Source organism: Phoca vitulina, unplaced genomic scaffold (assembly GCF_004348235.1).
Source record: "Phoca vitulina isolate PV1807 unplaced genomic scaffold, GSC_HSeal_1.0 scaffold2, whole genome shotgun sequence".
NCBI lineage: Eukaryota > Metazoa > Chordata > Mammalia > Carnivora > Phocidae > Phoca > Phoca vitulina.
The window spans coordinates 71,438,633-71,454,861 of NW_022589705.1; the positions used below are offsets into that span (position 1 = coordinate 71,438,633).

General features: G+C 40.1%; 2 protein-coding genes across 2 annotated transcripts; both read left to right on the forward strand.

Annotated features, from left to right (window-relative positions):
• Positions 1-4,238: 4,238 nt before the first annotated feature.
• Positions 4,239-5,992, forward strand: GJA9 (gap junction protein alpha 9). Its single transcript, XM_032432668.1, has one exon. It carries the CDS (start codon positions 4,434-4,436, stop codon positions 5,976-5,978), a length of 1,545 nt encoding a protein of 514 aa, XP_032288559.1. The 5' UTR covers positions 4,239-4,433; the 3' UTR covers positions 5,979-5,992.
• A 1,202-nt stretch (positions 5,993-7,194) lies between these two features.
• MYCBP (MYC binding protein) lies at positions 7,195-14,042 on the forward strand. The gene is made up of 5 exons (XM_032432697.1): positions 7,195-7,306; positions 7,502-7,574; positions 11,002-11,050; positions 11,295-11,424; positions 12,823-14,042. Exons 1-5 carry the CDS (start codon positions 7,223-7,225, stop codon positions 12,865-12,867), a joined length of 381 nt encoding a protein of 126 aa, XP_032288588.1. The 5' UTR covers positions 7,195-7,222; the 3' UTR covers positions 12,868-14,042.
• The last annotated feature ends 2,187 nt before the right edge of the window (positions 14,043-16,229 follow it).

Below are 16,229 nucleotides of genomic sequence, written 5' to 3' on the forward strand. Positions count from 1 at the left end.
CTGGGCCGAAGGCAGACGCTTAACGACTGAGCCACCCAGGCGCCCCTGCATTTTGACAGTTAAAAAATAATACTTCATTTAAATTTTATTTGTCTAACTACTGAGGCTTAGTGTTTTTCAAGTTTATTAATAATTTATATATTACACATATGTAATTTATATAATATACAAATATGAATATATATGTATAACTTTTTCCCTGTGAAATAGTTGCATTGAATCTGAAAAGTATCTATTAATTGGCAAAGAGCCCAGAGAAGGGGTGTCTGGCTGGCTCAGTCTGTAGAGCATGCCACTCTTGATCTCAGGGTTGTAAGTTCGAGCCTCATGTTGGGGAGTAGAGATTACTTAAAAATAAAAAATCTTAAAGAAAAAAAAAAAAAGCCCAGAGAAGAAATAGTCATCTGTCATGTCCAACCCATCAGGTCACTAGCTCTGAAGAGAGACCTTTAATGACCTAAACGGAAATGTAATTGTTCATAACAGAAAACTAGATAGAGAAACAGAATTCATCGAATTATGAAACTGTTTTTAGGGGCGCCTGGGTGGCTCAGTTGGTTGAGCGACTGCCTTCAGCTCAGGTCATGATCCTGGAGTCCCAGGATCAAGTGCCACATCAGGCTCCCTGCTCAGCAGGGAGTTTGCTTCTCCCTCTGACCCTCCCGCCTCTCATTCTCTCTTTCTCTCTCTCTCATATAAATAAATAAACAAATAAATAAATAAAAAAGAAACTGTTTATAGTCAAAAAGAGTTTTTGGTACTAGAAACATGGTTCACATTATAATTGGGTTCCCCAGGGGGCAAAATTACTGTAAAAAAAAAAAAAGCACACAAACATCTGGTGTTTTAAATTTGATGTCTCTGAATTATAGAGGAACCATCTATTCAGCTTAATTTGGGGCTCATAACTTTAGTCTTCTACACTGCTGTGTTATTAGAAATATTGGAAATATTCTTTATTTGTCCCGTCCAATAAAGTAGCCACAAGGCACATGCAGCTCTTAAATTTTAATTAAAATTAAATAAGATAAAAAAAAACTCAGTTCCTGTGTTACACAAGTCATGATGCAAGTGCCCAATGGCTCTATGTAGCTAGTGGCTACCTTATTGGACAGTGCAGAGAGAGTCTTTCAACACTGTTGCAAAAGTTCTATTGGACAGAGTGGTTTTAGAAGCACAAACAATGAGCACAAATGGATTTTAGCCGATGGCTGACTCACTGCACTGAACTGAACTGCTCTGCACCTGCAAAGGGACACCTTCAGAGAACAAGCATGATTTGCTTCTCAGATTTATCTAAACAGGTTTGTGTTAATTTCTGTTTTAGCAAATTAAGAAAGAGTTGTTTGAAATGTTTTTATTTTTTGCTTTCGAATTCTATGGGATTGAGTCTAGGTAGACTAGTATTCATGTCATTTATGAAAGCTTCAGAACCTAAGATTTGTAGCTAAATAATTTACTGCTCCTTCTTTCAGGAAATACTATGCTTTTGTACCTTAAGGGAAAAAAATTATTATTTTTTTGTGATTATAGAAGTGCTCATGGTAAAAACAAATTAAAATACATATAATTATAAAAAAATAAGTCAATTGTAATCACACCACCCAGAGATTATCATAGTTAATATCTTGATGAATTTCCTTCTAGGCTTTTTGTATGCATCTCTACATATAAACAAATATATAATTATGGGGTCATACTGTTCTATTTTATAAACTGAAACAATATATTAAATGTCTTTTTATATTAGTATTTATTTATCATTTTTACTGGTTGCATAGTACCATCCTATAGATGCACTATTATTTATTAAGTACAATACTGTCTTTCTTATATTGATAATTATTTTGGACAGTTTCAATTTGTGATTATTATAAACAACATGAATGATACCATTGCTTACACTTTAGTGTTTTGGATTGTTGGATCAAAGAATATATTATTATTAACATAATAAAGTTAAATAGAAGTTTTCTCTCAGAAATACAACTAAATTTTAGAAGGTTGATGCTTTTGTAAATCTTTTCAAGTGAATGAAGCTTTAGAAAAGGAACTAAAGACTTTAGAATCAGTTATTTAAAAAGCCCAAACTATCACTATTTGACATACCTAATTTAAATAAACATTTAAGAGAAAACAGATGATTTCCTAATGTTTCTTTCATGCAAATCTTAAGTGCACCCAAAGAGGAAAAAATAACAGTTTAGTAGAATAGGACCTGACTTTAGAGCCACACTGATTTTCAATGTCAGTTCCAACTGTGTGACCTTTGGTAATTTAAAGATTTTATTTATTTATTTGGTGGGGGAAGGGCAGAGGAAGAGGGAGAGAGAGAGTCCCAAGCAGACTCTGCGCTCAGTGCGGAGGCGGACGTGAGGCTTGAACCCACAACCCTGAGATCATGACCTGAGCCAAAATCAAGAGTTGGATGTTTAGCCAACTGAGCCACCCAGCTGCCTCAACCTTGGATAATTTAGGTGTGCCTCAGTTTCCTCATCTGTAAACTGGGGAAACAACATACCTACCTCATAAGGCTTTTGTGATGAACATATCATTTAGCTATAGTATCCCAGTATTGTACTTAATTGTGTAACATTTCCCTTTATATAAGGGATATAGAACACATACTGATATTTTGAAGGAAAGTTATGAAAACATTCCTCTTTTTATCTTTCCTGTGGGATATATTTCCTCTTAGATACATTAGGATATCTACCTTAATATGGAATGTACTTCTTGATAATCCAAGCATCTAAATTATAACTAGCCTGACTGTTCCTTCCAAAAAAGCAAGCTATGTGTCTTAAATAGGTCAAATATTGTTACAGTGAAAATATCTATAATACCACCACCACAACAGCCATCTTTTTATGTCAAGAACTATATAAAAACATTCTGCTAGTACAAAAATAGTTGAGAATTTTTGGAGTTCTTCTTTTTTTTAATCTTGAAGTTTTATTTTTTTAATTTAAGATTTACTTAGTTAACTGGAGTTCATTTTAAGATGATAAAAATACACAATTTTTCATAGATAATTAAGAATTTTATGAATATTCATAAATATTACGGAAATTTCTGATTTCTAAAAATGCTCAACAACTGCCAGAAAGCCAACAGAATTTAGACATTTAAATGTGGATTAAAAGACAAATCTAAATTCCTATAGCAAGAGCCAGATCTGTTTCCTCTGATTTCATTAAATGCTGTATCTTACTGAATTCTCAAATGAGACACTCACTGACTTTGGTTATAGTTTTTATATAATCTTAATAAAGAGGTTTGTAAGATCATGTCAGTAGTTTTAGGAACCTCTCCAAAAGTTCTCAGTTAAAGTAAAACAGTAATAAACTTCAGCTAACAATAACAAGACTCCTTTCTCGGGGCGTCTGGGTGGCTCAGTCGTTTAGCGTCTGCCTTCGGCTCAGGTCATGATCCCAGGATCCTGGGGTCGAGCCCCACATCGGGCTCCCTGCTCGGCGGGAAGCCTGCTTCTCCCTCTCCCACTCTCCCTGCTTGTGTTCCCTCTCTCGCTGTGTCTCTGTCAAATAAATAAATAAAATCTTTAAAAAAAAAAAGACTCCTTTCTTATAGGGGATCCTACAGTTTGGTTTTTTTTTAAATTTTTATTTACTTATTTTAAGTAATCTCTACACCCAACATGGGGCTTGAACTCACAACCCCGAGTTCAAGAGTCACATGCTCTTCTGACTGAGCCAGCCAAGCCACCCCATCTACAGTTCTATTCTTCATAGAGAATATATACAGCCCCTCCTCCAGGTATCTTTTTTTCTTTTTAAAGATTTTATTTATTGATTTGAGAGAGAGCAAGAGAGAGAGAGCATGAGCTGGGGCAGGGGAGAGAGAGAAGCAGTCTCCCTGCTGAGCAGGGAGCCTGCCACGGGGCTTGATTCCAGGACCCTGGGATCATGACCTGAGCTGAAGGCAGACACTTAACTGACTGAGCCACCCAGGCGCCCCTCTTTTTTTTTCTTCATTACATTATGAGGTCTAAACATAAGTGATTGTAAATTCCTGATATCTTTTTTTTTTTTTTAAGATTTTATTTGAGAGAGAGAGAGTGCACACACAAACGGGGGCAGAGGGAGAGGGAGAAGCAGACTCCCCGCTGAGCAGGGAGCCCCATGTGGGGCTCCATCTCAGGACCCCGGGACCATGACCTGAGCCGAAGGCAGACGCTTAACCAACTGAGCCACCCAGGCGCCCCTAAATTCCTGATATCTTAAATATATCCTTGGTGAGATTATCACAGTTCTCTAGGGAAAAAGTAGAGCAACAGCACATGAAGAGAGTGATGCTTTGTTCATGTTTTGGCCATAGGTTTGCTTTACGAAATAGCACACCCTTCAGAATGGAAGAATTTATCTGTCTCCTATTTGATGGGGTTCAGAGTGAAGCTGGCTGGCTAAATAAACATGGGGAACTGGAATTTCCTTGGAGGCATCCTGGAGGAAGTTCACATCCACTCCACCATCATTGGAAAGATCTGGCTCACTATCCTGTTCATATTTCGAATGCTTGTTCTGGGTGTAGCAGCTGAGGATGTCTGGAATGATGAGCAGTCCAGTTTCATCTGTAATACAGAACAACCCGGCTGCAGAAATGTGTGCTATGACCAGGCCTTTCCCATCTCCCTCGTTAGATACTGGGTTTTGCAGGTGATATTTGTGTCTTCACCATCCCTGGTCTATATGGGCCATGCTTTGTACCGACTGAGGGTTCTGGAGAAAGAGAGGCAGAGGAGGAAAGCTCAACTGAGAGGGGCCCTGGAGGGCGTGGAGTTTGAAATGCCTGGGGACCGGAGGAGACTGGAGCAAGAACTTTGTCAGCTGGAACAAAGGAAACTAAATAAAGCTCCACTCAGAGGAACCCTGCTTTGCACTTACGTGGTACACATTTTCACTCGCTCCGTGGTTGAGGTTGGGTTCATGACTGGACAGTATCTTTTATATGGATTTCATTTAGAGCCTTTAGTTAAATGCTATGGCCACCCGTGTCCAAATATAATTGATTGTTTTGTCTCAAGACCAACAGAAAAGACAATATTCCTATTATTTATGCAATCTATAGCCACTGTTTCTCTTTTCTTAAATGTTCTAGAAATTTTCCACCTAGGTTTTAAAAAGATTAAAAAAGGGCTTTGGGGACAATATAAATGGAAGGATGAGCATAATGAATTCTTTGTGAACAAGTCAAAACAAAATCATGCCAAATATCAGAGCACCTCTGCAAATTCACTGAAGGGACTCTCTTCTGCACCTGATTATTATCTGTTAACGGAAAAGCAAAAACACACAGCAGTGTGCCCTATTTTAAATTCACCTGCATTTCAGGCACATCCTGACAATCACCGTGGAAATGATGAGAAATGCATTTTGGATGAACAAGAAACTGTACTTTCCGATGAGACGTGCACACTTAGCGCTACCTGTAGTCATCTTCAACACATCAGCTCATGTAATAATGAAGACACTCATAAAATATTTAGAAAAGAAGTGGGTAACCCATTAAGGGAAAAAAGAGAAATTGATGGCAAAGACAGAAAAAGGAACCACTGCTCTAGATGTCACTGTTCTATTCCAGGTGTTGCTACAGATCTGGACAACCACATGGGGCAGTCATTCCAAACAGCTTTCCCTCCGCCTGGTAACTGTGCCTGGGAACAGTCGTGGCTTAGGTCTACATGTGGTCCCTCTATGGAAGATGAAAATCAGGTGTCACCTCCTAAAGGAAACCTCAAGGGTCAGTTCAGAGAGGGCACATTTAGCACGCTGCCTCCTTCACTGGGAGACTGCCAACCGCCTGACATTCCAGACACTCCTGATTCTTTGGGACAGTTGTCCTTTGAATCTGATTTGGCCAGAAGCTGCAATAATCCTACTGCTTGTCCTCCAAATCATTTGGTGTTGCTGACAAATAACCTCACTGGTAGGCGGGCTCCCACAGACCTTCAGATCTGAACTGCTTCTGGCTTCTAGACATTCTGCATATTATGTTATCATAGAAGTAGCCTAGTGGTGATGGAGCACAGGCATGACAAGGGCAGCTCTAAAGACCAGGTGTTACAGGCAGAAAACTGCAAACCCATTTCAAAAAGGAAAAACAGATTAATTCTGAGTGGTTAAGGGGCAGTTTCAAATTCAAAGACATAGTTACCAAGTATCAGGATTACTTTTTCACAGGCTCCCTTCAGAATTCATGAAAACTGATTCTGGGAAAGTCGCATGTTTAGAATCGAGGCTTAATGGATTGGAAACAGGTTTTTCCTTGAAGGGAGTACAGCTTTAGGAGATTCTCCTTGTTCTACATAATTCTCCCTCTTAGTTGCTAATCTCTTATTTCTGCACAATGTTTAAATTGTTTGTCCCTGGGACTTAATTTAGTTTCCTTATTGACCGCAACCTGATGTCTCTTGAGTATGATAATGTTGCTGTCTAGTAAATAAAATCTTAAAAAGATTGATGGCTTTATAGCATCGTAATTTCAGTGCCCAGATTGGAATTGGAGCTCTACCCTCCCTGGTCCTCTAACTTCGCCACTTTACTAACAGTGCCTACCTTACAGGGATAGCATGAGAATTAAAATAAGAAACGTGTTTAGTACAGTGCCTGGCACACGGTAAGCGCTCAAAAGCTTAGCATGTTACTGCTCACCCCCTCCAGAGGCCCCTATCAAGCCCGCCACAAAACAAACTCCAAAAGTAAAAGCTGGAGCTGAAACATAACGATTCTAAGCACTCCTCTCAAGACACTGCATACCCAAGGGTCGCCATGCGTCGGTCGTGCGCACCTTTTCAGGATGAGAGCCAAGAAGCCAGCACATATAGATTGCCGCACCTAATGAGGTCCCAGTTGAGACAGGTCGGCTCCAGACCGGTGTCCGCAGATCACACCCTGCTACAGTCCTAGTGCTATCGGCCTCCGCAGGCCCTGCCCCCGGGCGTCACGCCCATCTTTGGCCCCACCTGGACACTAGTCCGGAGTTACCAAAACCTCGCCTCTCGCTCAGCAACCGAATCGCTGCAAGGACCGGAAGAGGAAGGAGAGGTGCTGCTCCGGGAGCAGAGAGGCGGGTGTACGCAGCCTCCTTCGACTTAGCCCACTATGGGGCACTCAGAGCGTCCTGGTTGTCATGAAAACAGGCCACACCCCTGCGATCGCGGACCGTGGTTCGCAAGTGCGCATGCGCGCGCGCCCTTCCGCGCATGAGCAGTGCTGCTCAGAGCCCGCCAGCCACGGTCTCGGGCGCCAGCTACGCCGCTGCCGCTGTCACTATGGCCCATTACAAAGTGAGGGGGGCGCGGCGTGGCTGGGGGCGTGCGGGCGGTAGCCAGCCGCTGGTCGGCTCGGGGTGGGAGTGGGGGCGCGCGCGCAGGTTTTGGGGGCCTGAGGTAGCGAGGCGGAGGAGGGGTTGCCGGACTCCCAGCGCCTTCTTCCTGCTCCGGCCCCTGGGCTTCGGCCACTGACCCGCCGTGTCTCCTCAGGCCGCCGACTCGAAGCGGGAGCAGTTCCGGAGGTACTTGGAGAAGTCGGGGGTGCTGGACACGCTGACCAAGGGTGAGCATGGGCTAGGAGAGGGTTCCTCGTGTCCACGCCGTGGTCCTCGGCGCTGCGCCCCTGACGGGCCAAGGTGTGGGGAAGGAGGGGGAACAGGTGGGAACTGTCTGGGGTCCGGCAAGGTGGGCCTCGGGGTTCAGCAGGGACTGGCGCACGTCTGGCTGTCGGACGCCGCCCGAGTTGGGGTAGCCTCGCTCATGCTACCACTCTCCGGGCGGGGAGTGAAACTCTTGCAGCTGTTGTAAAGTCCCTCCAACTTCCGTTGCTTTGCCTCGAGCGGTCGCAGCGAGCATATTTGCTAAAGACCTTGAGATCCCAACTCCTCCCTCCTTAGTTTTTGCGGAGTCAAAATTATGTAAAGAAGCATTTTCCCTCGAACAAAGGGCAAGTGGGAAAATTACCAGATTTCAAAGTTGCCTATAAAATAACTAAGTGAACTCAATCCCCAAAGTAGGCGATTCATAGTCAATTTGGTTGTGGTTTTTCAACCCTCGTTTCGTAGGCTATACCAATTCCTGCTTTGTGCATATTTCATAAGTAGAATTACAGTTTAAAGAGCTTGAGGGCACATGAAAATGGTTATATTGTTTACACCTTTTAAGATGGAAGCTGTTACACTGTATCTCTTTCTCCAAGGGGGTTCAAGACCTAAGATGAGTAAGGAGCTTGAAACTGGAGAGTTCCAAGAGATAGTTGGGGTACTGTTTATTTCACTAGCTTAGCAATAATGTGAATGTCTGCTATGTATCATTCAACTCATTGGCTAGAACTTTCAAGGATATAGAACAGAAGAGCTGTCAGGGATGATGACTGGGTCCATATGAGAAATGTCTGGGAAATTATTTGGTAACTGCTCTTTGGCCAGAAGCAAAGGTTAGGAGAAAATTCTGGGAGAATAACTCTGGGTCTTAGCAGAAAGCAGGACTTTTAATTCCCATGCGTGGGCTGATAATTTTGAATTGCTATCTACCTTAGGTTCAGATAATAGTTTCCTTATCTCTTTGCAATTAAATTTCAGCAAACATGACAGGAGTACTCTATGAAAGTGCTGTGCTCTGTCCTCTCTTGAAGTGTCCTCTCTTGAAGGGTTCCCCCCCTTTAAAAAACTCCATGAGTTCATTTCTTTCATTTATTTCACCATTTTATTCAGGTCTCTGTTCTAGGCACTGGGGATACAGCAGTGGGGGAGAAAAAAAAGCCCCTGCTCTAAATGAGCTTATATTCTAGTTGGAGGAGACAGATAATACATACATAGTGCCAGCCAGGGGGAAGTGTTATGAATAAAAATACGGCAAAGGGGATAAAGAGCAATGGGTGTGCCATTTATAAGGGGTGGTGGGGGAAGGTCTCTCTTAAAAGTAACATTTGAGCAGAGATCTGAATGAAATGTGATGTCAAGAGTTCCAGGAAGTGCAAGGAGCCCAGAGTGGCTGGACGGAGTAAAAGACGGAATGTTAAAAGGCAGAGAAGTGACCTTGGTGGGAGGTAACAGCCTTGTGGCCATACATGGTTCCTCCTTCATGAGACTGGAAACCCCTGAAGGCTTCTTTTCCTTTGCTCACATATACTGGCATCTAACGCCTCAATCTCTGCAGATTTCCAGTCTCCTAAATAATATCAGAGAACTTAACATAATGTCTCTACTGATGTGAGCTATTTAAAATTTGATTTTCAGCTTCAAACATGGGTACTTTACACATATTTAATTTATAATTTTAATACAGCGTATTTCCAAGAGGATCTGAAACTGCTTCTAACATTAAAACACTGTAAGGATGGCTAAAGATAAAGATAAGTCATTTGGAAAAAGCAGCATTTGAGATATTTTGAGTACCGTATCAACCTCTAAAAATCCCGCCTGCTAAGGCAAAAAGTTTGGAAACACCGGCTATCGAGTTCTTGTCTGATAAAAAGGAAGTATATTTAATCTATAGAAAAGCACAGGAAACTTGACATTTACATTATGTTCTGTAATTATCAACCTCATAGTACCACTGACAGAAATTTAGAAGCTGAAAGAAATGGGGTGGGGAAGAAGAGGTAGAAAAGGGTAATAAGAGTATTCATGTCTTATAAAGTTAGTTGGCAAAGATCAGTGGATATTAATGGAAGAAGAAACAGGTTTGAGTATGTTATTTAAAGAAAAACATACTGAAAGGAGAGGGTGGTGGTGATGTAAATATACCAATTTCTCAAAAAACAGGGTTGTAAATATACTTAGAAGAATAACTATCAGAACTCAGTGCAGGTTGTTAAAAAATCATTGCCATTTGATTTTTTCATACTTGTCTATATTATTTTGATGAATTAAAACTAAAAAATAAAAAGGAAGCGTGTAAGTTTTGCAACAGATCTTAACTTGGAGTCTAGAGATGCACATTTTTTGTGTATAGTTACATTTTTTGGCTTTTGTCACTTTCAAAGGGTTCCATGCACAAAAAATTTAACCACTGGTTTAGAGAGATTTTTATCTGAGTAGTAAATCCCAGGAGGAATTTGTTCAATAGAAGATGAGCAAGGTAGTGCTGACACAAGCTTTTGGATATAAACTAAAACATCTATTTTAATATTGATTTGAGCATGTTGATTACTGGTAAAGTTTTTGGTTGGTGGTTACTTAGCATGTTGTATATGAGACTATTCTTGAAGCACAGTTTGAATTCAAAGCTTCTTTCAGTAATTACCATAGCTCTGTTGATTCTCTCCAAAATTTTTCTCAAATTTATGTACTTTGTTTTCACCCCCCATCACTCTAGTGCAGGTTACTATCTTTTTCAGCTGGATTGCTACACCTGCCTCTTAACTGTTCTTCCTTCCTTCATCCTTGTCCCACTCTGGATCTTCCACACAGCAGTCAAGAGTGATCCTGTCACTCTCCTGCTTAAAAACTGTTTAATTATATGCCTGTTCTGAGGATCAAAGTCCAACCAAACTTGCAGGATCCTCCCTGGTCTGGGTCCTGACCACCTTGCCAGCTTCCTTCCCTGCCATATTGTTCACAGCTCCATCTAGCCATACTTGAATTTTCAGTTCCTCAATGTGTTGTTCTCTTGCCCTCCCCACCCCCTCACCTTCCCATTTTATCTGAAACCCTCATAGCCAAGTCTCAGGTCTTATTTCCTTTCGTTAGGGAGCCTTCCCTGGTGTTCTAGGCTGAGTTAGGTGTTCTTCCAGTGTACTCCCATAGTCCATCATCCTGTATTGCTGCTTGATGCTCTTTTTTTTTTTTTTGTCTAGTTCTTTGCTTTTGCACTAGACTGTAAATTTGTTGAGAGCAGGGACCTTATCTGCCTTGTTTACCATGGTATGGCAGTCCTAGCAATGTGCTTGGTGTATAATAGGCATTTAATATTTACTGGGCTATATAATTTCAGTCATTCAAATTTAAGACTTTAATTGTTGCTTTTTTCTGCTTTTTGATTTGCAGTATTGGTAGCCTTATATGAAGAACCAGAGAAACCTAATAGTGCTTTGGAGTATCCTTTTCATCTTTCAAGTCAGAAAAAGGACTTATCTTTGGAACTCTTATTTTTTCACATAGATAATATTTAAAATATTTTTGACGATTGAAAAAGTTACTTTCCTTTATGTTTTGCAATGATGATCTCTGGGTAAATGTTGGTGGTAAGGTGGGGTGACCATGATCAGAGATATTGATACTACTCTGAGCTATTTTGTTAGTTTCATTCAGCTCAAGTAAATTCTTAACTTTGATATTAGTTTTTTAAAGCATCACTTAGGAGCTGCTACCCCAGAAAATCCAGAAATAGAGCTGCTTCGCCTAGAATTGGCAGAAATGAAAGAGAAATATGAAGCTATTGTAGAAGAAAATAAAAAACTGAAAACAAAGGTAAATGTTTTAAAAGAATTCATGTTAAAAATAATTTCACCCTTCATGTTTATAAGAACAAAACCTCACTAAAATGGATATTAGGGGAGGGAGGAGGATAAATAATCTCGATTAACTGCAAGGCTGAACTGATGCCCTATCTAGAAAACCACACATTGTAAATAGGACAAGCAATGTGTGGTCAAGAAGAGGTTCTTGGGAACCTGCATCAAGAAAAAGATGAGCGGGGCACCTGGGTGGCTCAGTCGGTTAAGTGGCCGACTCTTGATCCCAGCTCAGGTCTTGATCTTAGGGTCATGAGTTCAAGTCCTGCATTGGGCTCCATGCAGAGCATGGCGCCTACTTAAAAAAAAAAAAAAAAAAAAAAGATGAGAACATTGGTTAATGCTGCTAATGAGTAAATGGAGATTTCTGGGAGTTATAAGCAGTTGATTTAAGTAGGTCATTGTAGAGTCAATGCTTTGTGAATGGCACCTCTTAGAGTTGTGCAGTGCATCATCTGCACAGTTGTATGTGCTGGCCCTGGAATGTGTTTATCTCTATAAATTTGTTTGCACTTAATTTTGTCTACTGCTCAAGTTTTTTCTTTGTTGGAACTCCTGTGAGAATTTTCATAAACTTCAAATTAGTGAACTCTAAGTCTTTGAGGTTTTTCCACATTCTGAACCACATAACGCATTTTACATTACTCTAGGCATTTCTCATAATGTGATTTATCTGCTCAACAACCTTGCGAGATAAGCGAAACAAGTACACAGACCATTTTATAGGTAGGAAACTAAAGCACAGTGAAGTCTAATTATCTTCTCAAATCTGACAGCTAATTGGAACAACCTAAATCCTAGCCTAGTGTTCTGGCAGGGAACCACAGCTTAGCATAATAGAAACTGCAGCATCTTAAATTGTCCAAGATTCCACAACACAAACACCAGTTAACTCTTTGGCATCCATTAAGTCAAAGACATGAGCTTCTCTTCATTAACTGGCTAGATTAATATATGGTACATTATTATTTTTTTCTGCTTTTTAAGAGAAAGTTCAGTAAACTTTTGGAAAAGAGAAAGAGTAAGTCCCTTACCAGAAGCCACAACATCTTTGGGAAGATACAGATAGATTACTGCGTATCAGGTGTTTGAGCAGTGCAGTTATGAATTGAAATTCAGCTTTGGTTTCCCAGTAATTTTAAAGGTTTATATGAAAGAGTTTTCATTACATTTGATTGTATTAAATCTTAAATTGTATTAATCTTAAATGGTTTAAAAAGGGATAGGATATTCATATAGAGTTACTGATTCAGTAATTTGAATATAATAGTTAACTACTCGTTTTGTTACTATTAAGTTTTTTTACCCAATTTAGAATAAAATTCACCTAAACTCCTCTGTCTTTGCCCTATAGCTTGCTCAGTATGAACCACCTCAGGAGGAGAAGCGTGCTGAATAGGATTCTTCTCAGTTGAAAAGACACTGAAAAAATGGTTTTGTATGACTTGAATAGTTTGTATAGTATATAATCTTTTCTGAACAGATGCTCTAGAACTCTTTTAATATGTTGAATTCACCTATCACACTTTAACTGTTATAAACACATATACTTAGAATCACCAATAAAAACTCAATATAACTTTCTTTGGGTCTTAAAAGCAGGAGAATCCAAAGTGAATCCTGAAAAAAAAAAAAAAAATCTAAACACAGCCATCTAATTCATTATCTTAAAAGACATTCTGTTTATTAATCTGACTAGGAATGATGGTACTGGTTGTATTTTAGCCAAGGAAGTTCAGCATGGAGCTGTTCCTTGGTTTAGTGCAGGATATGAACACAGGTATAGTCATTCTTTAAAATGAAGATGACACTGTTGTTTATATCCTCTGTAGGCAGCTGTGTGACAGAAGATGCTTTTGCACGGGTTCCCATGAATCTTCTGCTCTTGTTTATATAATGTGGAACAAATAACTCTTCTTTGCCACCACTTTGCCTTAGATAACCATGTGTGTGCCAGTCTGAACTCTGACACCACGTTTCCTTCTATGCAATCATGCCCTATCTGATGATGTTGCCTTGCTTTGCTCTGTGCTTCAGTGGGTCCTAGCTGCACTTGGCCTGTGTTGTTTTTCAATTTGCTATACTAGTAGTTACCCTGATTGTAATTTATATAACTTCAAACAGGATCACACTGTTCCCCTGCCTTACTTAGTTGCTTAGTTGAGCAGAGAACTGAGGCAATATAAAATTCTGGGTTCACGCACAAGCTGGGATAAGACGGGGAATGAGCCATATATCGTGGAAAATTATAGTCTGCGGGTATAATTATATAGTGCTTTTTTCCCTCAAAGTATTTTTCTAGCCTTGAATTCATTTTATCTTCATTATCCCTGTGAAGTAGGTAGGGCAAGTATGAGCCGAGGTCGGGTGCTGAATTTTTAGGCCAAAGACTGATATTAATACAAATTATTTACTAACTGTAGAACCTTGGGCACTTCAGTTAACTGCTCTGAGATTCACTTTCCTCATCTGTTAAATGAGAAGAATAAGATCAGTGCTGCCTACCTCACAGGGTTGTTGTGAGGGTCAAATGGAATGTATGTGAAAGAACTGTAAATGGTAAAGCACTATATTCGTGTTTGTTAGTCCTTTTCCTTTCTTTTGGAAGACCTACAGTCAGATGTTCCATTTTGTTGGTCACTTATTTTCCTTACTGACTGACTTGACATTATTAAGAGTCATCCTATTTTGTGTATTCTAACCCTATTGTTAGAGAACCTGTCTTTACTCTTCGGTCAAAACACATGTAGAAAACAGAACGCTCCAGTGAAAGCTGATTTAACTAGCAAAAGCCTTAGCACTTGCTGGAAACTGTGACCAAGCTAACTGTAAGGGCATTTTAATCAGTCATGTTGGCAAGAATGTGGCAATGGTCTGTTGTCTCTTCTAGTCACAAGTTTGTTTTTGGAGGGGGGCCAGATCCTGTTGGAAGAACATTCACTTGAATCAGTTTATCTTTTACCAATTTGAGTACCTCCTACATGCTCAGCAGTAGGCTGAGTGCTGGGTGTTAGAGATGAATGACTTGAAGTTAGTTATAAGACATGTACATAAGCAATTACAATGTGGGTAATAAGTGCTAAGAACCATAAGAACAATAAAACTTGGCCCCATGGGGATTTTGAAAGAGAGAGAGACTTGGCTTCTTTAAGCAATTGGTATGACAGTCCCTTTGTGGAATACAGACAAGTAGAATTTTTTTCTGGCAGCCAACCCTCATTTGCTTTTCTACTATGGGACTATTATTAGCATTTATTTAAGTCAGGTTACTGTCTCTCGTACCATCCTTTTGGACAGAATGGCAACCAGTGGGTTGGATAATCACACTTTTAAGAGGGAACTGACCTGTTTAAACTGCTGTACCAGTCAGTGCTATTCAAGAATTCAGAGTCAGCCTGGCCTCTGGAGGTCCTCTTCATCATTTCTATCAAGGATATGGATGAAGAGAATGTACAAGAAGATGCTCAATGGAGTAGAAAAAGGATGTCATCCATTCAGTTCCTACTACGCTTCAGCTGCCTTATCTATAAAATGTAGATTTCATATCTTGCCTACCTCACAGGGTTGTTGTAAGGATCAAATTAAATATAATGGATGAAAAGTGCCTTGTAAATTGTAAAGGACTACATATGGGTTACATGGTGAAATGCCAAATCTGTAAATGCCACAAAGTTGGCTGGCTGGTAAACCATATTGAAGCAAGTTTGAAAATGATTAACTTGGAGTACCCCAACTTCTGGGCCTAAACCATAAAGCTGAAATGTCAAGTCTTATATTTAGGTTAAAAAATGCAGTGGTACAAGTTTAGGCACTAGGACTGCCGACAAAATACTAGTTCTAGTGATTATCAGTGTGAACCACATATACTCTGGATATTAAAAAAAAAAAATTCCATTCTGGAAAGCATTAATGTAAATATTGTCCAGGTGCTAAACAGTCACCCCGAAGGCTGTATTGGTCAGTATTGCATTGTAGGTGCCAGACATTTGGTGGATGTTGACAAGCCCAAATGCGTGTAAAAAAGTGAATGATCAACAGGGAAAATACTGATAATACTTGATAATAAAAGGTTGTGCTGTCCAATATGGTAGCCACTAGCCACATCTGGCAACTACAGTTAAAAAAATTCAGTTCCTCAGTCACAGTAGCAACATTTCAAATGCTCCATCCACACTGGCTACTATATTGAACAGTATGGTTGTAGAATATTTCTATCACAGAAAGTTCTGTTGGGCATCAGCATAGAAGGGATGGTCAGAGGAACAGAGTATGTTTAATGTGAACAGAGAAGACTCAGGGGGTAATGAAGACTGCAACCTAGTATTTGAAGGGCTGTCATGAAAAAGATGAAGACTACTCCTGTGTTGTTCCATTTTAAGCTCCAGTGAGTGTGATTTTTGGTCTAAATAGAAGACTTTCCAACAGTTTTACCTCAGTGGACGTAGCTGCCTTTTGAGATAGTGAGCTCTCTTCCCTTGGAACACTGAAGTGTATGCTGCATTATCGATCAGCTAGAGGTGCTAGAGAGTGGACTCTGTTTAGGAGAGAGATTGGACTAGATGACCTCCAAGGATGTGTCCTACCTTTAACTTACATATTCAGACATAACTAAGTCCCAGACCTGCAAGAACAGGCTTTCCTTTCATAATCTAGAAGCTAGTTCCTTTCGAAAATCAGTGCCACCGCCATCACCTCCATCACCTCCATTTTAAGAGGATCTTGTTTCATCAAATTTCCAATTCTAAAGCCTGACTGTCAAGA